Source organism: Panthera onca, chromosome E3, assembly GCF_046562875.1.
Source record: "Panthera onca isolate mPanOnc1 chromosome E3, mPanOnc1 haplotype 2, whole genome shotgun sequence".
Taxonomy (NCBI): domain Eukaryota; kingdom Metazoa; phylum Chordata; class Mammalia; order Carnivora; family Felidae; genus Panthera; species Panthera onca.
The window spans coordinates 15651888-15677942 of NC_138354.1; the positions used below are offsets into that span (position 1 = coordinate 15651888).

At 37.5% G+C, this 26055-nt stretch overlaps 1 protein-coding gene across 2 annotated transcripts in view; it reads right to left on the reverse strand.

Annotated features, from left to right (window-relative positions):
- TPST1 (tyrosylprotein sulfotransferase 1) overlaps nt 1–26055 on the reverse strand; it is a 166427-nt gene that overhangs the window by 57599 nt on the left and 82773 nt on the right. For both annotated transcript variants that reach the window (XM_060649134.3, XM_060649133.3), the window contains one exon: nt 3070–3268. In XM_060649134.3, the coding sequence (XP_060505117.1) occupies nt 3070–3268 (199 nt within the window). The remainder of the gene's footprint in view (nt 1–3069; nt 3269–26055) is intronic.

The window sequence follows — 26055 nt, forward strand, 5'->3', positions numbered from 1 at the left end:
TTCCAATTTACCCTCTGAGTCACAGCAACCACCAAGCACATGATTTTCTATTCAAAATTGGGCAATATGTCCCCAAAATATGCTGACTCAGAGACCAATACTTCCAGGCTACCCAGAACTGTATGAAAACCAGCACGTTTAGTCCTGGAGCTTTGGATTCTATATTCCTGGTCAAAATGTGAATTTCTTCCCACTCCCATCCCATAAATAAAGGGAACAATCTCCTGAGCCATCTTCTTTCTCTGGAGCCATTCTCACATCACATCTGACAATCAAAGATCACTTTCTAAGCATTACTTTAGGAAACTTCATGATCATCAATGCTGCATATAATAGCATCTGAATTTTTGCAGGCAAAAAAGCTTTGAAAAAACATAGGATTTGGATTACAAGAAGGGCTACGAAACCCAACCCCACAAAACAGGAATGCCAGCTTGTATGCATTATCATGAAGTGCTCAAAAATGCAATTATAGTTCACACTTTATCTTTTTTTGGCTCAAAATTATTTGTCACTTTAGAAATAGAGATGGGGGAGGAAGGTTTTTATCCAGTGTGAATTCAGAAACCCTTTAAAAAGCCACAGATGTGTATGAAACAAATTCTCTAGTCACATGGATTCAAACCACAGCATTCTTCCCAACCTTTCAAGCAGACCAAGGATAATGTAGCCAGTCAACTTGCATGTAGGAAAACTATAGTGTCTATTGCCTGGAAAACCTCTAAACATCATTTGTACATATTTCTGGTTTATAAAAAACATTCTGATATCATACAAAAGAGAAAGCTAGGAATTACCAATTATCAAGAGATTATCAAGGACTATGATAATGGATGCTAGATTGATGTGTACTTCATCTTTAGCAGAATGTAAACCTTTTTAAAACTTCAGAGATGGTTCATAAAAGAATGTGTACATGTAGGTAATAACTGGAAAATGTTCAGCTACATTAATCAATGAAACCTATTAAAATCAGCAAAAATCAAAAATAAAATTACCTATATTATATGGATAGTCCAAAAGATTAAAAAGAAATTATCAACATGTATCAAGCAACTTAAAAAATTTCAGATACTTGGACCTGGTTTAATTCTACTTTTTTTAGTCTACGTTAGAAAAAGACACTAGGGGTGCCTGAGTGGCTCACTCATTTGAGTGTCCGACCCTTGATTTCTGCTCAGGTCATGATCCCAGGGTTGTGGGATCAAGCCCTGCATCAGGCTGGGCTCCATGCTGAGCATAGAGCTTGCTTGGGATTCTCTCTCTTTCTGCCTCTAACCCTCTCCCTGACTTGCATTTTCTTTGTCTCTCTAAAAAAATAAAAAACAAAACAAAAAGAGACGAAAATGTAATTTGTACCAAAAAATGTATTTTGTGCAAAGATGTTCACTATAATATAATTTGTCAAACAAAATTGTAAGCAACAAAAGGAAAATGGTGAAATGAATTATAGGACATATACTAGGGAAATATATTTTATTTGTTCATTCATTTACTGACCTACTACTGTGCTTCAGAAAGGATTTGAGGTAGCTCATCTGGTAATATATTATGTAACCATGAAAAATTATGTTTAAAAAGCAACATGCTAACGAACATTAGGAGGAAAGGGCTGGATACAAAATCGTGTGTGTGTGTGTGTGTGTGTGTGTGTGTGAGTGCAAAAGTAAGATTATAAAACAATGCTATCTTACATTATACAATAAGCAGGGAAGGAAGGGAAAACCATAGAAATAAGAATGGTGTGCGTATGGTTGGTAACAGAGGCGAATTTTATTCTCTTATCTTTTTAATTTTATAAGTTGTATAAGTTTACATTCTTATAATAAAATGTTTGTAGATATGAAATCATAAAAAAGGATAAAGATTATGTAAAAAGATCTGCCTGTATATATGATGGTTTATAAGAAGACAGATAGCTCTTCCTATATAGCTACTATAAACTAAAAAAGGAAAATGAAAGTATATAATCCTTAAGAGAAAAAAATCTGCATGGAAATTAACCTCATGAAATGTAAGTGTGTTTGTCAATTAAAGGTATCAAAAGAAGGACAGAATAAAGAGATGATTTAAGATTGCAGAGAGAGAAGGACACTGACACAAGCAAGAGAATACTTGAGAAAAGCAAGGAATTTTCATCTTGAAATCAAACAGCCTATCAGTGAACTTACACTAACATAGCTGTGTTGTTTAAACTGCAGTCTCAGACAAGAATGCATGTAGAGTCAGAGGGTAGAATTGTGGTTGCCAGGGGCTGGAAGGAGAGGGAATGAGTAATGACCGTGTAGTTTCAGTTTGGGAAGATGAACTTCCAGAACTTTTTTCATCTGGGTGGTGGCGGCAAGTACACAAGCAACGTGGGTATACTTAATACCGCCGAACTACACACCTATAAATTGTCAAAATGGTAAATTTAATGTTATGTATATTTTACCACAATAAAAAAAGAATACATTAAGGTCTGATTTGCAATAAATTACACTCGGAAATGTATATATTCAGATTAGCTGAGTTTTCAGCTTGTCTGAAACAATATTTTATAAAGATGTTAGCATAATTTATTAAGAGAAAAAGCTGTAATTACACTTTAATACAACTTTCAATCGCAAGGTTGCTTATTACACCTCTGTAATAATTCTTCTGATGTAGCCAGTGTTCGGTTTTCAAGTATCAAGAAATCATGCCTCATTTAAGCAAAGGTTTACAAGTAAAGTAAGCTATTAGGTTCAAAGGAAAAAAAAATCCTAGAAGTGAGGGCACTAATAATTCTGGTATTTCCAGCACATCTGTGGTAATCGGCTATGAGAATAAATCTCCCCAACAATCAGCACCATTCCTAGAAACTGCACCAAAAAGATTAAAGAACTGTCCCCATACTTCCTGGGAAGAGCCACAGTTACCCTTAAAATGCAGGAAGAGTTCTCATGATAAAGCATTCTACAAATAGAATTTCTCAAACTTAAAATAAATTTCTGATCACAAAAAATAAGAAGCAAAATGAAAAAAAAATGCTCAGGACCCAAATTCCATATTCAGTTTTCTCAATTCATTTTAAAAACTCTCACTTACCCTTCTAGTGTTTTCAAGAATTTTGGGATCAGGTTTTCCATAGTTAGGTGGATTGGCATATGGGTCATATCCAAGTTTGGCAAGCATGGGTGCAATCACTGCCATGTCTTGTAAAACATCTGGGGGTATCTTCCCAACCCATTTTGATAGCGCTCCTACATTGACTGGCTTGATGACTTGGTCTGTAGATCTCTCCACTCTGAAAACAATACAGTATGAATAAGTATTTATTTAGAATACCAATAAATAATATTAAAAGACCAATGGAAATTCTTTTTGATAACTTTAACAATTATAAGTGTCTCAGTTATAAATCTATTGAGAAAGAAGACACTAATCGGGCTTGACACTATTTACCAGGCTTTTTTTTTAATGTTCTAAGTTTGACAGTTATTATTGGCAACTTCATATTTCTAGAAACAGGAAAAACGGTCAGCTGAAAACATCTGTACAAATTACAACATCCAGAAAAAATAAAGCTAAGATTTCTTAGGAAAACAGCCAATCAAATTACTTGAAAGGCATCAAAATTAAACAAACAAATAAATAAATAAGATGGATAGATGAATGACTAGAGGGATAAACAGATGGACAAAGAGATATGTGATAAAGCAAATACAGCAATATATTAATTATAGTTAGTAGGTGTAATTCTTTCAATTCTTTGTATGTTTGAAATTTTTCATAATAAAATATTAGGAGGAAAATAGCCAGCATAATCCACTAAGAATGCAAAATATTCATTTGTTCTATTTTTCCTTTTTTCCTTTTTTTAAAGTTTATTTTGAGAGAGAGAGAAAGAGAGCCAAGCAAGCGCAAGGGAGGGGCAGAGAAAGAGGGAGAGAAGGAGAATCCCAAGCAGGCTCCTGCAGTTAGCACAGAGCCTGACGCAGAGCTCGAACTCAGGAAATCATGAGATCATGACCTGAGCTGAAATCAAGAGTCAGATGCTTAGGGGCGCCTGGGTGGCTCAGTCGGTTAAGCGGCCGACTTCAGCTCAGGTCATGATTTCGCGGTCCGTGAATTCGAGCCCCGCGTCGGGCTCTGTGCTGACAGCTCAGAGCCTGGAGCCTGTTTCAGATTCTGTGTCTCCCTCTCTCTGACCCTCCCCCATTCATGCTCTGTCTCTCTCTGTCTCAAAAATAAATAAACGTTAAAAAAAAAAATTAAAAAAAAAAAAAGAGTCAGATGCTTAATTGACTGAGCCACCCAGGCGCACCCCTGTTCTATTTTTTGTTGACTTCCTGAAGAACACTTTTTTATAAGGAAGGAAAAGAAGTGCTGTTTATGATTTTCAGTATTTCAGAAAAAAATGTGTTCTATCTCTTGACCTAGAGATTTACTTTGTGCTTGTAGTGGTTATACTTACATATTTGACTAAATAACTCATACTCTTAGGATAAAATAAATAAATATAAATAAAATAAATATAAAATAACACCTAGATTTAAACTGGATCTGAATTAGCAGATTTTGGCCAAATGACTGCAAAACAAAAGTGCTTAAGAGAGTTTTATAATAACTAAGTCATTCAAATTAGTATTCTAATAAAAGGTAAAAACCCCTTTTTAACAGGTACATGTTTAACATGTACATGACCTCTCACTGCAGAGAGGTCTGCATCTGATGATGAATCCTTCAAAGGGGCTCTACTCCTAAACAACAGACAAGAGAAAATAAAATGATTATTCCCTGGGATTCTGTGAGACCACTAGCTCCAAGTTTCCTTCCTGCTTCAATGATCACATTTCCTCCCTCTCTTAAAAATTTCTTCAGGACTCCACTTAACCCACTGCTCTTTCTACTCTATGCTTTTTCCCTGTATGGCTTGATATTTAATGATCTTTTCTTGACACCCTTGGGTTTTCCAGGCCAGGTCCAGTTTATAAATATTGCCCCAGCTTCAATATTAAGGGCACATCCTACTCACTCTCATAAATGTTCAAGTTTGTATGATAAATTCAAGTAATTTTAAGTAAATGATAAATATGGTCACCCTGCCCATATACCCCCCACACACCTCAAAACTAAGATGGTCTAAAACGGGACCCATCATCTTCTGCTCAAGATCTGATCCCTTTTATGTACATCTTATATTGATAAATGGCACCACCACCTATCCATAAGGCAAAGCCAGAGATCTCAGATGGGGCAGGGAGAAAGAAAGCAAGATCACTCCCAAGTTATCCAGTTCTACAGTCTTTATCTTTGAGTAAGACATCTCTCCTTCATTCCTACTGCCACTACCTCAGTTCTTATCACCATCACATCTCACCCAGATGATTACAAAACCTCCCAGTTTCCCTGCACTTAAACAGTTGGCTTCCTTGCCCAACTATCATTCCATCGAAACATAAGGAGGGTCTATGTCTTGTTAATCTATCACTGGCACCTAGCACATTAACATGTAATAGATGCTCAATTAATGTTTATTAAATGAATGACTGAAAGCTTTTCATGGGGGGGGGGGGGGGGAGAACGCCCGTAAATTTAGTTTAGACAGACATGCTCAAGAAAAGTCAAGGATCATTTTTATAAGGAGATCAACTGACACAAGATGAACTAACCAGAAAACATACAAGTGCTAAACTGCATGATATTTTCTGTGGGGGCATTAGCAATGTTAGAGAATGGGAGTCATGTCTGCAGAAATAAACATCTCCAGAAAAATAAGGCTTATAGTAAACAAAGAATAACATTTTCTATTCATCCTATGTTAGGCTTTACATGTGATATCTAATTATAGATCCCTAAAACAACCTTAAGAGAAATATATCAGTCCCCATTTTTCAAATGTGTAAACTGAAATCCAGATAAGTGATTTATCCAGGGTCATACAGCCTGGAAAAAGTGGAGTTAGAATTTGAAGCTCTGGTTCCAAAGCTCCAATTTTTCCCAGTTTCTCTTATTGATCTTCTTAATTTTTACATTCTGTGTTTCCCTGAAAACTTTACTCTTTTGTTCCTTACCGCATAGTGTGAGCAAGGTGGTTTGCCACAATGGTAAAAATACACAAATATACTATACATATATTAGGAATATATACAATGCTTTGCTGGTAATGTTTAACAACCTGATCTCCAGGGAGGGGAAAAGCCATGATCTGTTGCATTTACTGAGGTCCATGGCATAAATACCATACCTTCCATGGCTGATTTCAAACTACCAATGTGCCTTACCAACTGCAGAGTCAAGAAGAGATGTGCAAACTGGGCTCTTGACAGTCAGGGCAAGTCAGCTCTAGCAGACCACTGGGTATCTACAGGGCCATAATCTCCTATCTCAAATTCTGAGATCTAAAAACCTCTAAAAAGTAAACAGTTTCTTGCCTTCATCTGGCAGCAAAACATGACCTGAACTGATAGGAATCTATTTATAGTCATTATTCTAGTTGGCATAAACAACCAAACTCTTTGATGAAGAAATATTAATGTGTATGATTACACAGTGCTGACACAGAACAAGCAGAGGGTATTTTATAATATTATGTACCTTATATGACCTTTCTGAGGTCCAAATGTTTCTGAGTTCTGAAACATGTGTGTTAAGCTCTGGAGTCACACATAGGGTCTTGTATGTCATGCCTGGGGAATTGACTTTATCTTGAAAATGATGGGAATGATAGAAGAGTTTTAATCATGGGACTGACATGATTAGGTTACTGCTAGAAGCATTCAATGCTGATAATTATGGGTAAGGCAGATTGAGGGACGGGGTAATCAAGGTCAGAAAAACTAGTAAAGATGTTTAACTATATATTGGAAAACTTGAGAAATTATTAATTCAGTAGAGCAAGTGATAGAAGTAGAAGGAAAACTCGACAGATTAAAAAAAAACACTGATAAGACTTAGTGGCCAATTAGATATGGGGAAGAGGGGATGGAGTCTAGGTGAATTCAGATTAGATGTGAAGGGCAGAGTAGACAGTGTTATCACTCATTACAGTAGGTAGTATGGAGGAAAAGCATCATAATGCTGTTGCTTTGTTTTGTTTTAGGAGTATAGAACCCAGAAAAAGAGGTAAATTGATGGTAATCAGAAAGTTACCAGAAGCCTAAAGAAACACTAGCGTTCACTAAGAGACTGGAATGTAGTATATGCTCAATAAACAATAGCTATTGTTTTTTCATCCAGATTATAGCACTGTTCATAAGAAACATGAAAGCCATTGTTTGTCATTATGATCAAAGTAATAATTTAAAGTACAACCATCCCTTGTCTGAAAGTGACAGAACTCTAAAATGAAAGAATCTGGAAAGGTTTTTGTTATGTAACCACTGAGTCCAAAGATCCACTAGCAGCACATGCAGCTAAAGGGAAGAACTTGGGAAGGCCTACTACCTATCAGTCAGGTGTTTCTCTAGTGTTTCAGTAGTAATGACATTTTTTATTTATTGATCGTTAAAATTCAAATTAAACATCTTCTGAATACCCACTATGTGTCAGGTCAAGTGGTGGATACCAAGGATGCAAAAATGACTGACTAGATCATGGCCCTCCTCTCAAGAAGCTCAGAGTCCAGTAAGAGAGAAAAACAAATACATATGATTAATATGCAGCATAATAAATGTAATGACAAAAGCTAAAAACTATGTAAGTGATTCCAGATAACACAACTAAGCCGTTCTTCTCCTAGGGTGGGACATGAATCAGGGCAAATTGCCAAGCTGCTAAGGCAAGGGTTAGCAATGTATGGGCCACAGGCCAAATTCAGTCCCACTGCCTGTTTTTGTCCAGCCTTCAAGCTAAGAATGGTTTTTACATATTTAAATGGTTTTTAAAAACTCAAAAGAATATTTCTTAACACATGAAAATCATATGAAATTTCAATGTCATAGTTTTATTGGAATACAGCCATGCCCATTTGTTACACATTATCTATGGCTGCTCTTCAATGGCAGGGTTGAGTAGTTGAGGTAAAGACCATCTTGTTCCCCAAACCTAACATATTTAGTATTTAGCTCTTCATAGAAAAAAATTGTCAATTGTAATCTGAGACTGCATTTTAAGGGCACGTAGGGTCTGTGTGGGGGAGTCTCGGGTGCTGTCCCTCATCACAGAAGGACCCCATCAACTTTTACACACAGTAGAGACCTGGTACACTTAGAAAGTGGAGAGCCAAGAATGTAGTGAAGCTGCTTGGGTGGGGAAGGTGAGAGGAAGAAAAGAAATAAAAAATAGTGTTTACTTTGCACTTACCAGGTTCAAAAGAGTATTTGTTGAGCTACAGTATTAAAAAAAAAAAAAAAAAAGAATGAAATAGAAAATAAATAAAAAACGAGAGGGTGGGTATGGTCCCAATCCTCCAGGAGGTCACTGCCTCATGAGCCACACAAACTTTCTACAATTAAACTTTCAGAGTTGCTTCTTAGTTCCAAATCAGCTCTTCAGGCTCACCTGTCCTCTCTTCCCAGGGGCTCTAGCTGTTTGCCTTTTTCTATGAGGCAGCAAGGTCCAGTGGGAGAACGCAGACCTGGAAGTTGGGCCTGTGTGATCTAGCTTTGTGATCTAAGAAAACTGATCCTCAGAGACTGAGGATAATAGCCACTAATACTCAGTTTTAAAAAACATTCTTCAAAAGCAGAGACTGGCAAACTGTGGCCCAAATTTGCTCTGCTGCCTATTTTGTAAATAAAGTTCTACTCGAACACAGCCACATCCACAAGTTTCTGTACAGTCTATGGCTGTTTTTGCTGTAAGTCAGAGCTGAATATTACAACAGAAACTGTATGGCTTGTCAAGTCAAAAATACTTGGTCCTTTACAGAAAAAGTTTGTTGATCTCTGTTCAAAAGGATACAGTTATTAGAGAGAAATGAGCTTCGTTCAGAAAGCCTGATTTTCTTTCCTAGAGAACAACAACCTGCAGGCTGCATGCAGTTCATCAAATTCCCTTCACTTCTTCAGTCTTTCTAGAAATTAACCACCACTTACGCCTAATCGTACTAGGATATAAATTAGTTACCATACCACTAGTCTCACTGGGACCTTAACACATAGTGTCTGCTAGACTGGGATTTCTCAACACCCACAGCCTGGGAACAGCGCTGCAAGGCCAGATATCTGTGAATCAGCAGATTCTCCCCCAGTCCTAGGCATCGAGGCTCACTTCCCTCTGCAGTGCTCATAGTAGAAGGCACCTGCCCTCGGGGACAACGCCAAAATCTTGAAATGACTGAGGTGAATATAATCTTCCAAAACACTCATTTTAAAAGCATGGATCTTTCTTGAACCAGGCAGGCTGCCAAACCACAGGTATGAATTATGATACACAGCAACTACTACAGGAAACCAAATTCTCTGGACTAAAGGAAGCATCAGGGCTAGAATGGACAGGCAAAAAGGAATGGGTAAGAGTATATAATCCATATGGTTAGACTTATTAGACTAAAACAAAAGATGAAATACCATTAAAAGTCATGTTTTCAAAGACCATTTCACTCTCAGCAAATGCTTAGGTTATGTCTTGTGAAAGTGGATTTAGAGGCACCTGGGTGGCTCAGTCAATTAATAGATGACTCTTGATCTCGGCTCAGGTCATGATCCATGGTCTGTGAGACCGAGTCCCATGTTGGGCTCTGCGCTGACAGTGCAGAGCCTGCTTGGGATTCTCTCTCTCCCTCTCTCCCCTTCTCCTGTTTTCTCTCTCAAAATAAATAAACCTTAAAAAACTGTGTACACAACAGAAATGCAATTTTGTGATGTGTTATATATTCTCACAGAATCATATCAAAATGCTCACAATGACCGTGATGTGATTGTGATTTTTATATTCTTATCTAACTTTTCTGTATTCTCCAATTTTCTATAATAAGCAATGTCTTTCTTTTTCAGTCCATGGAACAGTGGGATTGCAAAGATCCATGCAGAAGTCTAATAACTATCTCAAGCTCAACACAGGTCAAACTTAACTCCTGATTTTATCCCCAAATACTATACCCATGGCCCTCCCAATTGTATCTGAAAACCACTCCATTCTTCTGGCTGTGCAGAATAAAATAAAACTGGAACTATCTTGGGGCACCTGGGTGGTTCAGCCGGTTGAGCATCCGACTTCAGCTTAGGTCATGATCTCGCAGTTCGTGAGTTTGAGCCCCGCGTCGGGCTCTGTGCTGACAGCTCGGAGCCTGGAGCCTGCTTTAGATTCTGTGTCCCCCTCTCTCTCTGCCCCACCTCTGTCTCTCTCTGTCTTTCAAAAATGAAAAAACACAGAAAAAAAATTTAATAAAAAAAACCTGGAACTGTCTTTTGACTACCCTCTTTCTCTCAAACGCCACATCTAATCCATCTGAAAATCTTATCAATTTATACTTCAAAAATATATCCAAATATGGTCATTTCTCATCAACTCCACAGCTACTCCCCTGGTCCAAGCCAACATTATCTCTTGCCTGGATTTCTACAATATTCTACTAGCTACCCTGCTTCTTCCTTCACATCCTGTGGTCTATCTACATTACATATACCAGAGAGAATTAGATTGTGTCACTCCTCTGTTCAAAATCCTGCAGTGCCTCCCCAGGTATTCTAAGTCCAAGGCCTGAAAATGAGAGGGAGTCTGAGAAACCACAAGAATAGGTTTTTAAAACTTGTCAAATCATCCACGAAAACCAAGAAACCAGATAGCAGAGCAAAAAAACCATGAAAAACATTTAAAATAAAATTAGGTGACAAAGTTGCCCTACAGACCCCAAAATACAAGTGGTTGGAAACAATAACATAATGGTAATACCTACATGAAATGAGTGGGAGGAAGGAGAAGGTAGCAACAGGGCATCGAAAAGACATTTACAAGACTGACCCTTGAACAACATGGCATTTAGGGTTGCTGATGTCCACGCACTTGAAAATCCTTGTATAATTCTTTACTTTTGTTAAGTAATTTCTATGCCCGATGTGGAACTTGAACTCATGATTCCTGAGATAAAGAGTTACATGCTCTACCAACTGAGCCAGCCAGGCATCCCTCTTGTATAACTTTGGCGTTCCCCAAAACTGAACTACTAATAGTGTGTTGACAGGAAGAGTTACTGATAACATAAAAAGTCAATTAACACGTATTTTGTACATTATATGTAGTTTATACTGTAAAGTGATACAATAAGGTAGGCTAGAGAAAACAATGTTATTTAAAAAAATTTTTTTTAAATGTTTATTTATTTTTGACAGAAAGAGACAGAGTGTGAACAGTGGAGGGGCAGAGAGAGAGAGAGGGAGATGCAGAATCAGAAGCTGGCTCCAGGCCCCAAGCTGTCAGCACAGAGCCGGACGCCAGGCTTGAACTCATAAACTGCGAGATCACGACCTGAGCTGAAGTCAGATGCTTAACCGACTGAACCTTCCAGGAACCCCTAGAAAACAATGTTATTTTAATAATCACAAGAAAGAAAAAATGCACTATTTATGATACTGTAAGTTTATTCATCTATGAATTATCTATCAATACCTACATCAATATCATCGTACATGATATAAAACACTGTAGATATTATACGTATTTCTAACATTAGCCATCAAAAAATGAAAATATGTACAGTCTCTAAGTCTGTGGGCATAATTTTTGGTAAAACTTAACTTTTTTTTATGTTTATTCATTTTTGAAAGACAGAGAGAGACAGAGCACAAGCAGGGGTGGGGCAGAGGGGGGGGGGGGGGGACAGAATCTGAAGAAGGCTCCAGGCTCCGAGCTGTCAGCACAGAGCCTGATGTGGGGCTCAAACTCACGAATCATGAGATCATGACCTGAGCCGAAGTTGGATGCTCAACCGACTGAGCCACTCAGGCACCCCAAAACTTAACTTTTTATAATAGATTTGTATATATTTTATGACAGTAAATGATAAAAGACTAGTACCTATATATCTTATGCACATGACATACCTTACTTTTTATTTTTTTTTCAATATCTCCAGGCCACATGGTTTGTCTGAGAATTTTTTCAAGTTGTCACAAATCTCCCAAAATTTTCCCAATATATCATTGAAGAAGTCCATGTATTAGTGGATGTGCACATTTCAAACCCATGTTACTCAAAGATCAACTGTACTTTGAAAATTACACCAGATCTATTTTAGAATATAGTTGAAACTGGGAGGGGTGTCACCCAAATCTGAAGATGAGTACAAAGGTTAAGTTCTGAAAGGAGTCAGAGAAGGCTGGGAAACATGAACTCTTGAAACCAACCAGCCAAGGAGCCATAGCTCCTTTCCAGGACAGGGCACCGCACTAAACAGAAAGTTCTAAGAGTAGAGTCAGAATAGGGTCAGAGACAAAGGAATGAGAAGATTGAGAATATGATTGAGAATAGGGCAGAGAGCCAGGAAATATCAAAAAGTAAACCACCACATTATTTAAAATCTTCCAAAGAAAAACAGAAAGAGATCTGTGAAATATATAAACATATCTTGAACTATTACTCCTTGAAAATTTCAAGAAAACTATTTTCATGTACAAATGGACAAAAAAAGTTAAGATCAAATCTCATACAAAGTTCTTATAAGAAAAAACAGAATGAGAATAACATCCCTATGGATATGAAAAACAACCAAAAAAACCAGCTCAAAAACATACTAGAATTATAACTTACCGTTTCATTTTTTTAATTTTTTATTTTTGAGAGACAGAGTACAAGTGGGGAAGGAGCAGAGAGAGGGAGAGAGAGGATCCAAAGTAGGCTATGTGCTGACAGCAGAGAGACTGATGTGAGGCTCGAACTCACAAACTGTGAGATCATGACCTGAGCAGAAGTTGAATGCTCAATTACTGAGACACCCAGGTGCTCCTATAACTTAGTATTTTAAAACAAGCTAAAAGACATTAAGACAATGATACAAGACATGCAATAACAACATAAATCATAATTATAATAATTCAGAAATGAAGTGCTAGAACTCAGGAAAAAATCAGAAATGAAAAAAATCATTTCATAAATGAAGACTAAGCTTGAAGGAAGGCAAGAGTTATTAACTCAATACAACAGATACCCTTAAAAGAAGTTAAAAGTGAAATAGAATAATGCCTTAAAAGAGTTCAATGTTTTCCATTTTAAAATAATTTTATATCCTGGGAGCACCTGGGTGGCTCAGTTGGTTGGGTGTCCAACTTTGGCTCAGGTCATGATCTCACGGTTCGTGAGTCCAGGCCCTGTGTCAGGCTTGGTGCTGACAGCTCAGAGCCTGGAGCCTGCTTCGGATTCTGTATCTCCCTCGTCCATCTGCCTCTCCCCTGTTTGTGTGTGCTCGCTCTCTCTCTCTCCCTTGAAAATAAACATTAAAAAAAATTAAAAAATAAATAAAATGATTTTATATCCTGGGACCTTACTGAATTTATCAGTTCTAGTAGTTTTTTGGTGGAGTCTTTCAGGTTTCCTACATATAATATCATGTCATCTGCAAATAGGGAAAGATTAACTCCTTTTTAACCAATTTGGATGCCTTTTCTTTTTGTTGTCTGACTGCTGAGGCTAGGACTTCCAGTACTATGTTAAATAACAGCGGTGAGAGTGGACATTCCTGTCTTGTTCCTGACCACAGAGGAAAAGCTCTCAGTTTTTCCCCATTGAGTATAATGTTAGCTATGGGTTTTTCATATATGGCCTTTATTTGTTGTGGTATGTTCCCTCTAAAGCCTACTTTGTTGAGGGTTTTTTTTATCATGACTGTATAGTGTTCTTTGTCAAATGCTTTTTCTGTGTCCATTGAAAGGATATGGTTCTTATTCTTTATTAAGTGGTGTATCACACTGATTGATTTGTGATTACTGAGGCACCCTTGCAGTCTAAGAGTAAATCCCACTTGATCTTGGCAAATGATTTTTTTTAACGTATTGTTGGATTCTGTTTGCTAATATTGTATTGAGATTTTTGCAATTATGTTCATCAGAGACATTGGCCTATAGTTCTCTTTTTAAGTGGTATCTGTATCTGGCTTTGGTATCAGAATAATGTTGGACTCAGAGAATGAACTCAGAAGTTTTCCTTCCTTTTCTATTTTTTGAAATAGTTCGAGAAGAATAGGTATGAACTTTTCTTTAAATGTTTGGCAGAGGGGTGCCTGGCTGGCTCAGTCAGAAGAGCCTGTGACTCTTGATCTTGGAGTTGTGAGTTTGAGCCCCACATTGGGTGTAGAGATTATTAAAAATAATAAATAAACTTTAAAAAATTTTTAAAAATAAGTGTTTAGTGGAATTTGCCTGTGAAGCCATCTGGTCCTGGATTTTTGTTTGTTAGGAGTTTTTTGATTACTTAATTTCTTTACTGGTTATCAGTCTACTCAAGTTTTCTATTTTTTCCTGTTTCAGTTTTGGTAGTTTATATATTTCTAGGAATTTATCCATTTATCCATTTCTTCCAGGTTGTCCAATTTGTTGGCATATAGTTTTCATAATGCTGTCTTATGATTTTTTATTTAAAAATTTTTTTAACGTTTTTATTCATTTTTGAGAAAGACAGAGCACTAGTGGGGTAGGGGCAGAAAGAGCGGGAGACACACAGAGCTGTCAGCACAGAGCCAGATGTGGGGCTCAAACCCACGAACCGTGAGATCATGACCTGAGCTGGAGTAGGATGCTTAACCGACTGAACCACCCAGGCACCCCGTGATTGTTTTTATTTCTATTATTTTTCTATTATTTTTTAGTTTCTATATCATTTATTTCTACTCTAATCTTTATTACTTCCCTCCTTCTGCTGGTTTTAGGTTTTGGTTGTTTATTTGAGATTTTTCTTGCTTGTTGAAGAAGCCCTGTATTATTATAAATTTCCCTCATAGAGGCCCTTGCTGCATACCAGAGTTTTTGGACCATTGTGTTTTCATTTTCACTTGTTTCCATGTACTTCTTAATTTCTTCTTAGATTTCCTAGTTGATCCATTCATTGTTCAGTAGCATGTTATTTAACTTTCACGTATTTGTGGTCTTTCCAGATTTTTTCTCGTGGTTGACTTCTAGTTTCATAGTGTTGTGGTCAGAAATTATGCATGGTATGATTTTGATCTTCTTTAATTTGTTGAGGTTTTGTAAGCTAATATGTGATCCATTCTGGAGAATGCTGCATGTGCACTTGAAAAGAATGTGTATTCTGCTGTTTTAGGATAAAATGTTCTGAACATATCCATTAGATCCATCTGCTCCTGTGTGTCATTCAAAGCCATTGCTTCATTGTTTTGTAGTTAGGTGTCATTGTTTCGTATTTAGATGTCATTGATGTAAGTGGGGTGTTACTATTACTGTATTATTATCAATTAGTTTATGTTTGTTGTTAACTATTTTATGTATTTGGGTGCTCCTATGTTCGTTCAGTGCATAAATATTTATAACTGCTATATCGTCTCACTGGATTGTCCTCATTTTTATTATATAGTGTCCTTTGTTGTCTCTTGTTACAATCGTTTTAAAGTCTACTTTGTCTGACATAGTATTGCTACTCTGGCTTTCTTTTGACATCCATTTGCATGCTAGATGTTTCTCCATCCATTCACTTTCAATTTGCAGGTGTCTTAGTATAAAATTGGTCTCTTATAGCCAGGATATAGATGGGTCTTGTTTTTTTATCCATTCTGTTACCCTGTGTCTTTTGATTGAAGTGTTTAGTTCATTTACGTTCAAAGCAATTATTGATATATATGTATTTATTGCCATTTTATTACTTGTTTCATGGTTGTTTCTGGAGATTGTCTCTGATCCTTTCATGTCTTTCATTCTTTCATGTTTGCCGATTTTCTTTAGTGATATATTTGGATTTATTTCTCTTTATTCTTTGCATATTTGTTAGTGGTTTTTGATATATGGTTACCATTTGGTTTGTATACAGCCTCTTCTGTATATAGCAGTCTATATTAAGATGGAGGTCATTTAAGTTTGAACCTATTCTTTTCTCCTCCCTCCCCATATTTTAGGTATATGTTATTATACTTTATACCTTTTTTTGTGAATTCCTTATTTTCTACAGAAATATTCATTTTTACTGCTTTTGTGTTTCCTACCTCTGTACTGCTGCTTTTAGCCTCTCCTTTCCACTCAAAGAGTTCCTTTTAATATTTTTTGCAAAGCTGGTACTTAGTGGTCATGAACTCCTTCAGCTTTTGTCTGGGAAACTCTTTATCTCCCCTTCTATTGTGTATGATAGCATTGCTGGATAGAGTATTCTTGGCTGCAGATTTTTTCCATTTCACACTTTGAATATATCATGCCATTCCCTCTGGCTTACAAAGTTTCTACTGAAAATTCTCCTGCTAGCCTTATGGGTTTTCCCTTGTAAGTTAATGACTTCTATTGTCTTGCTGCTTTAAAGGTTTTTTTTTTAGCACTATATTTTGTGAATTTAATTACATTTTGTTTTGGTGTGGGTCTTTTGCCAACAGAATTTTCCCTGGGCCCAGGGCCGAAGTTAGCAAGCTTGGAGTGGGCAAGTACTCAGGAAAACTCTTGGGCATGGCACACTGCTAGTAGGTGAGATACAAATGCCTCTTACTGGTGGCTCTGTGTTTATCCTGGGGGGTAAGGGAGGAAAATGGTGCCTGCCAGCTCCCTCATTTTCAGTAAAGTCCCCCAACATGTTCTGAAATCAGTATGAACAGATCTGTCTCCTGTTTGCCCCCCCCCCCCGCCGCTCCCCCACATTGTGTAAACTGCCTTTTTTATGTTCCCTCTCCATCCAGGCTGCTGTCTTTTTAAGGGCAGCAACTGAGCTATTGCTCACCCTCCTGGCTCACTCTGTGCTGATTCAGCAGACTTTTAAAACTCCAGGCTCCAAGTACCACTGGTTTTATAAACACATGGAATTCAGCCCCTCTGGTTTTTAAAGCCAAATATTTTAGGGATTTGTCTTCCCATGTGAGCTCCCTGGTGCAAGGGCCCATTTCTCTGCCCTCTCCATGCACACAGCTCCCACCCTCTTGCGGGCAGCCTCCCTCTGCCTTTCTGACCTTCCTAACCTTTCAGCTGCAGCTTCTTCTCTATGTTTAGCTGTGGAGTTTGTTTTGCCAGTCTTCAGATCACTCCAGTTTGTTACGCTGGATGTGGAGGGTATCTAGTTGAAAATGTGGGACAGAGTGAGCTTGGGGGTCCTTTTACCCCGCCATCTTCCCAAGCTCCTCCAAAGAAAGCATTCTTTACATTTTTTTCCCCAAGTATATGTTGACAGAGTACATGATCTAACCAAGAATAAATATTTGCTTTAAAACGGCCAACGTCAAGATGTAATCCAGTGGGACTTCAAAAGAAAAAATCCACTGAGCACCTAGGCAAAATAAGCATGTGACTTATAGTAGAAAAATAAAGTAATAAAGAATAAGAATCAAAATTAGATTATCAGACTTTACAACATCAAAACTTTTTGCCAGCGATTAAACATGCACATGGAAGAAAACTGAGCCAAGAACTTTAGATCTAGAAAAACTGACTTTCATGTACAAATGACATAGAACAGCTGTTATCAAAGTTAATCAGAGAATATTATTTCTATGGACACTTTCTGAAAAAGCTACTAGAGTGCAAGTCAACAAACTTTTTCTGTAAAAGACTGGATAACAACTATCTGAGGCTATCAAGGCACAGTCTCTGTTGCACATCCTCTTCTTCCAACCCCTGTACTAGAAAATGAGTTTCAGACAACCAAAATAGTTAGGGGGCACTGACAAAGGACTGGGATAGCCTCACCAGACAAAAGTAGTAAAATAACATTTTCTGCTAAAAGAAACTAGGGCATATTAAAGAAATGGCTCATTCCTGATCTGAGCTGAGCCTGTAATATCTTCTCATACCAATAGCTAGGAAATTATGAGACACTCCCATGGTCATGGCAAAAGTCTGCAGGAGCCAATCTGAAGAAGCTTCTAGTGGGCCAGAGATGGGGCAATTTGAACTTTAACAAAAATAATAATTTACAACAGAATGAAATCTCAAGTTAGTCTCTTGGAAAGATATGAAAAGGAATCGACTCATTATCTTGAAAACTACCAAATAAAGGTTAAGAATCAAGTATTTATCATGACTTTTCCCTATGTGGACCATAAACCCAGGTAACCAAATAGTAGATGGAGGGATGTATCTCCTTATAAAAATTTTTCAAATAATATATAGAAAAGAAATCAGAATTAGATTATCAAAATTTTGCAAGGTCAAACAAACTGATGAATCTAGGCACTGAGGATTAATGGCTGGTAAAATCACAAAAGGTAAGACAACTATGCATAACAGCCTTGCCAAATCAAATCTTGAGTATGATTAAGCCTCTGGATTCAGCTACCAATTTGTATGAAACACAGAATTAAGAATAATATGTTGGATAATCAGCAGTCCAATTGCAAAAGTTTTGCAATCAGCAAAATTCAGATTATACATAATTTTACTAGCAAATAACCTGGGCTCTTCAAAAAACAGCGTATGGTAATGATAGAAATTGAGCATTGGAAATCTATAGATTAAAAGGAATTTAAATACACGTCAGATTATTTTTGATGGGTAAAACTATAGTATATAGGGATGTGTATTTGGATGATAAAACTATAAAGAAACATCAGGAAGTGATTTCTAAAAGTATCAGATTAGTGCATAGTTTTGGGGAAAGTATGAGATTTGAGATTAGGATACCTAGAAAGGCTTCTAGATGGACTGGCATAGTTCAATTTCTTGACATGGATGGTAGTTATAAGGGTGTTTGCCTTATTAAAATTCATTAAACTGATTTTTATTTTATTTAATTAATTTAGAGTGTGCACGTGACAGCAGGAGAGAGGAGAGAGACAATCTCAAGCAGGTTCCACGCCCAGCACAGGGCCCAATGTGGGGGCTTGATCTCACAACCATGAGATCATGACCTGAGTGGAAATCAAGAATTGGACGCTTAACTGACTGAGACACCCAGGTGCCCCAAAACTAATTTTTTTTAATGTTTGTTTTTGAGAGACAGAGTGCGAGCAGGGGAGGGGCAGAGAGAGAGAGGGAGACAGAATCTGAAGCAGGCTCCAAGCTATGAGCTATCAGCACAGAGCCTGATGTGGGGCTCAAACCCACAAATTGTGAGCTCATGACCTGAGCTGAAGTCAGATGCTTAACCGACTAAGCCACCCAGGCGTCCCCCTAAAACTAATATTTAAATAGTCCTTACAGTGGTCGTAACCTAATCTGACTTCTACACTCTCTTACGTCCACTCTGTTTCAGCCCCACTGACTTTATTGTGATTGCTTACCTAGGCTAGGTATGCTCCTCACTGGTGTTTTTATAGTGGCTGTTTGCTCTGCCTGGAATATTCTTTCCCCAGATATCCATTTGGCTAACTCCTTCACCTCCAAGATATCCTTAAATCTCACCTTCACGAGGAATACTCTGATCACTCTATGTAATATTATAACCTGCCCCTCAAAACCCCTTGGTCCATGGGACACCTGCTGGTTCAGTCAGTAGAACATGTGACTCTTGATCTTGGGGTTCCAAGTCTGAGCACCCACAATGGGGGTAGAGATTACTTAAAAACTTTTTTTAATTTAAAAAGTCCCCTCATTATTTATCCCCTTTATCTCCTCTGATTTTTCTTTTTCCACAGCATTTATAAATGCTACTATCCTAATACACGATTTTCCTATTTAGTACAGTTTTTGTTTTTTGTTTTTTTCTCCTTCCACTAGATTGTAGGCTCCATGAGGGCAGCAATTTTTTTGTATTTTGTTCACTTGCTCTTGCTCTCTCATAGGTCTCTGCTAGAAGTATCACCTTACCAATGAGGACCTCCCTACTATTCCTATATCCCAGCTCTTGGCAACAACCTATCTTCTGCTTTATTTTTCTCTAAAGTACTCATTACCATCTGACAAACTAGGCATTTAACTTGCCTATGTTTTAATGGATTGACTCTCAAATGCTAATATAAGTTTCATGAAGAAAGGGCTTATTTTTATTTGTTTTGTATGTTTTGTTAACTGCTATAACCCTAATGCAATGGGTACTCAATGGGTACTCAACATATTAAGTGAACAAATAGTCTTTATTATGTTTCAGTAGTTTTTTCTTATTCCTTAACAGTTTGTATTATGAATGACAATTGAATTTTACCAAGAGCCTTCCAGCATTAAATAATATGATCATTTGGTTTTAATTTATTGACGTAATGAATGATGTTAACAGATTTTTCTGATATGAACCATTCAGTTTTGAAATAAAATTAGTCATAAAAACTTATCAATCTTTAATACACTGCTGAATTCTGCTTACTAATATTTTACTTATGACTTTATGATTTATGATTGTAGCATCAATATGGGAAGAAAACTCTGAGGTTTTCTTTTCTATAATTTCTACTGGGTTCTGACATTAAATCATAGTTTCATAAAGTGAACAGGGGAGTTTTCCATCTTTTTCTATGACCTAAACTAGTTTATTTTTTTTTTATTTAAAAAAAAATTTTTTTTAACGTTTATTTATTTTTGAGATAGAGAGAGAGCATGAACGGGGGAGGGCCAGAGAGAGAGGGAGACACAGAATCCAAAACAGGCTCCAGGCTCTGAGCTGTCAGCACAGAGCCCGACGCGGGGCTTGAACTCACAAACCGCAAGATCATGACCTGAGCCGAAGTCGGATGCTTAACCGACTGAGCCACCCAGGCGCCCCTGACCTAAACGAGTTTAAATAGCATTGGACTCATCTGTGCTCTAAAAGTTAGAAACAATTCTAACTTTTGAATCATCTGTGCCTTTTATTTATTTAAAATAAATTTGGGGGGGGGGGCACCTGGGTGGCTCAGTCGTTTAAGTGTCCAACTTCGGCTCAGGTCATGAACTTACAGTTCGTGAGTTCAAGACCTACATCAGGCTCTGTGCTGACAGCTCAGAGCCTGGAGCCTGCTTCAGATTCTGTGTCTCCCTCTCTCTCTGTTCCACCCCTGCTGGAGCTCTGCCTCTCTCTCTCTCTCTCTCAAAAATAAAGATTAAATTTTTTAAAAAATAATAAATTAAAAAAATTTAAAAATAAGAAAAAAATTTTTAATGTTTATTTGTGTGAGAGAGAGACAGACAGAGACAAAGCATGAGTGGGGGAGGGGCAGAGAGAGAGAGGGAGACACAGAATCTCAAGCAGGTTCCAGGCTCTGAGCTGTCAGTACTGAGCCCAACACGGGGCTCAAACTCATGAACTATGAGATCATGACCTGAGCCAAAGTCAGATCCTTAACTGACTGAGCCACCAGGCACCCCACATCTATGCCTTTTAAAATGTTTTCCTTAATCACCTTTTCAATCTCTCAGAGACTAATCAACCTATTTAAGTTCTCCATCTATCCTGAAAAATCAGCTATTACCTCTGGGCTTTCAATTTACTACAAAGATACTCTTTCATAGCATTCACATATAATTCTTTTAATTTCTTTTTTTTTTATGTTTTATTTATTTTTGAGAGCAAGAGAGACAGGGAACGAGCGGGGGAGGGGCAGAGAGAGGGAGACACAATCTAAAGCAGGCTCCAGGCTCTGAGCTATCACCACAGAGCCTGATGTGGGGCTCGAACCCACAGACTGTGATATCATGACCTGAGCTGAAGTCGGACGCTCAACCGACTGAGCCATCCCTCTTTTAATTTCTTTCACATCTGTATTATGTCTCCTTTTTCATCCTTTAGGTGATATATGTTTACTCCCTTATATACCTTCATGATATTGCAAAGGGTTTACCTTTTTATTGACCATTTCAAATAATCAATTTTCATTTTTGTTTCTCCTTTCTACTATTTTTCTCTGTTTTATTAATTTCAGCTTTTCCCTGCATTGACTTTAGGATCCAGTAGTCAATCCTTATCCACCAGGGATAAGTTCCAAGACCCTCAGTGGATGCCTGAAAACACTGACAGTACTGAACCGTGTGTGTGTGAACACACACACACTATGTTTTCTACCTATGATAAAGTTTAATTTATAAATTAGGCACAATAAGAGTTTAACAATAACTGAAAATAAAATAGAATAATTGTTACAATGTATATATATGTTATGTGAACGTGGTCTCTCTCTCAAAATATTAGATTGTACTGTATTCACCCTTCTTGCAATGATGTGAAGATGATAAAAAGCCTATGTGATGAGAAAGTGAGGTGAGTGATACAACATTGTAACCAGCATCAGGCTACAATTGACCTTCTGATGACATGCCAAAAGGATTATCTGCTTCTAGACTGTGGTTGACCAGCAAAACTGTAGGCAAGGGTGGGGGCTACTGCACTGCTTTGCGTATGATACCACTGTCCTAAATTCCTATATGATTTGAGTCTGATTGTAACCCTATTCTTTACCACTTATCAAGACAAACCAACTGATTCATAGGCAAGAAGATCTTATTATTTAAGAACAAAGGAGGGTCTCTTTAGAAAGGGTAATGGGGCTTAAATAGCATTCAACTGGAGGTTCCATGGGTTGAAAACTAAACTATGGCTAAAGAAGAAAAGTAACTACCTAATATAGGCTTACTGCAACATGTATAATGTGTGTTAGGAATAATGCATTCCTACCCCACCCCTCACCCTCAATATATGTTCCATAAGGGCAGGATTTGTGTCTCATTTGCTGCTGTATCTCAAGTGCTTACAATGTGCTAAGGAACATAGCAGAAGGTCAATAAATATTTGTTGAATAAATGAATAAACTGGACAAATCTGTTTCTGATTTTTCAGATGAAATCAGCATTTCTAGGTTTAGAATAACAGTTAACACAAGGTCAAGAAAAAAAAAAATAGACTCTCTCTCCTCCCTTGATTACCCTTCCTCTCCTCTATGTCTGGTTATGTCTCAGTCCTTAAGTTCTTTAGGTCCTAGAACATTCTGGGATGAAAGCAGCTCTGTTGTGGTTTTGTCTCTGGTTGTTTTATTTTCCCTATGCAGCAACATCTTGGTGTTTGGCCAGACTTGCATTCTTTGCAAGGAACAGATTTCGTTTCTTTTTTACAGCCTACAAGTAGTTGTGAAAACACTGACACTTTATTTCTCAAAAGTTCACTTATTTGTTCATTCTACTGTGGTCCTCCAGCATGAAATAACAGAACCAAGCTAGTTAAATGTCGGTAATAATTGCCCTTAGCCCATTCTGGATTTCAAGAATAGCATATATGACCAAATATTTAAACACTGCCTAAAATCAAATAGGGTAATCATCAGATTCATTATTAAACCTAAATTTATATTTTCACCTCAAAGGTAAATTACTTTAACATGTTATACTTTAATGAAGACCAAAAAAAAAAAAGACTTTTAGTACTTATAAATAATGAAACTGTGGTTGAATTTCCTTCTAGTGATTTAATTACATAGTTTTATTTATCCCTGATTTGAACAACACGGACAGAGTAATGACACATATTTCAAGATCTTAAACTATCTCACATAACATAAAGTACAAACAGAACTTCAAGAATAGCAACTTCTTTTCAGCATTTAATTAAAATTTTTGTGTATATACTCATGGAACCAACATCCAGAACAAGACAGGGAACATTCTCAGCCTCTAAACTGGCTCTTTTGTGCGACATGCCAGTCAGTACCCATAAGATAAATGGTATTCTACTTATTATATAGATCAGTTTTACCTGATTTTTGACCTTTATACAAATGGAAACTTAAATTATATATTCTTTTGTGTCTAGCTTTTTTTTAAAAAAAATTTTTTTTTTTAACGTTTGTTTATTTTTGAGACAGAGACAGAGCATGAATGGGGGAGGGGCAGAGAGAGAGGGAGACACAGAACTGGAAGCAGGCTCCAGGCTCTGAGCCATCAGCCCAGAGCCCTACGCGGGGCTCAAACTAACGGTCCGTGAGATCGTGACCTGAGCTGAAGTCGGACGCTCAACTGACTGAGCCACCCAGGCGCCCCTGTGTCTAGCTTTTTATGCAAAGCCTATTTGTGAGATTCAACATTTGTGTATCAGCAGTTTGCCCTTAGCCCTTTTTCTTGCAGAGTAGTCTGTAGCTCACTGCGTGAAGATACCACATTATCTGTTCTCCTATTGATAAGCATTTGGTTTTGCTTCCAGCTGTTGGAATAGATTTGATAGGTCAGAAGGTAGGCAGGCATTGTGACAGGGAAAGATAGAATAAAATAGGCAGAGAGGGAAAGGTTAGGACCTAAGGTCCCTGGGTGGGGAAAAACACATATTTTAAAACACTGCTGGGAGCATCTGACCCAGGAGCAAACTCCCTCAGGCCTAAAGTTCCTCTTAAAAATGTAACAGACATCACCTACTCCCCTTCAGGTTCCCCTTAGGAATTTGACAAGCAAAATACCTAACTAAAATAAGTAAATCATAAAACTTACGTTATATGTGAAATGGTAGGACCATAGTCTGACTCCTCACATAATGGAATCAAGTCAATCAGGAATGGACAACCCAGCACCTAAAATTAGCAAGCCAATAAGGGTAGAACCTGAGAAGGAACGAGGGGGAAGGAACGGGGCCGAGAAAACCCCATAAAACAAAGTCCCTTGCCTACAGTTGCGGGCATTCACTTTCGAATGCCCCTTTTCTGTAAAGAGAGCTTTCATACTGTTCTTACTTTCTGATCTTATACTCTAATAAAGTTTTGCCTGCTGATTTTAGTTGTGTTGACCTCTTCATTCTTCAAAGCAGGAGACAACAAACTCTGGTTAAAAAATCCTGCAACAGCATATTTGCTATAACAAGTAGTTTTCCCAAGTGGCTATACTAGTTTACACTCCCACCAACATTAAGAATTCCAGTTGTTTCATATCCTTGCCAACACTATGTATTGTCCAACCATTTAATACTAACCATTGTGGTGCATATGTAGGTGTATCTCACTATGGTTTTAATTTGCATTTCCTATTGACTAATAATGGTAAGCCCACTCTTTTATTTACTTATTTTTTATGCAGAATTAGAATGGTGAAAAGATCTCACTTCATTAATCTATTAAAAAATTATATGCTGGATGAAGGAAAACAGCAGGACTCCTGAAAAGTGGAGAGAAGTGATGCAAGTGATCTTTGAAAGACTTCCTTTTTCTAAGGACCATCTTGCCAGCGCTGAGTCAACCTATGGGACTTTACCCATGTTCTTTAATTTTTATATAGATTCAAGTCCAGTGTTCTTTCATTTCATCCTGAAGCATTTGTTGTAGGCAGATCAACTGCTGACAAGTTCTCTTGCTTTTTATGTGCAAAGATTGTCTCATTTCTTCATTTCTGAAGGGCAGTTTTGGCAGATAAAGAATTCTTAGTTGAGTTCTGCCTTTCAACACTGTGAATATGCATCTCATGCATTCTGGAATCCATGGTTTCTTCTTCTTTTTTTTTCTAAATGTTTATTTATTTTTGAGAGAGAGAGAGCAAGCGGGGGGGGGGGGGGGGGTGGGACAGAGGATCTTCAGCAGGCTCTGCACTGATAACAGAGAGCCCAATGTGTGAGATCATGACCTGAGCCAAAGTCAGATGCTTAACTGACTGAGCCACCCAGGAAACCATGATTGCTAATGAAAAGGAAGCTGTTACTCTTATTAAGAATCCCTTGTAGGCCATGAATCCTTTTCTCTTGCTGCTTTAAAGATTCTCTTTGTCTTCTGAAGTTTGACGATGATGTGTCTATGTGTGGATCTCTTTGGTTTTATCCTACTTGGGAGTTCGATGAACTTCCTGGATGAGTAGTTACATGTTTTTATTTTTTTCTGCTCATTTGGTATCTCTTCTCTTTGTAGGATTCCCATTATGTGTATGTTAATACATTTGATGGTATCCACAGGTGTGTGTGTGTGTGTGTGTGTGTGTGTGTGTGTATACAGACATACATTTTTTTTTTTCTGTTTCTCTGATTGGATAGTAGCAATTAATGTATCTATAAGTTTGCTAGTTTCTTTCTTCTTCTAGTTCAAATCTCTTGGGCCTAATGAGCGAATTTTTCATCTTATTTATTGTCAACTCCAGAATTCCTATCTGGTTTATTATAGTTCCATCTCTTTATTCTTATCCTCTATTTGGTGAAGACACTGTTCTCATACTTTGCTTT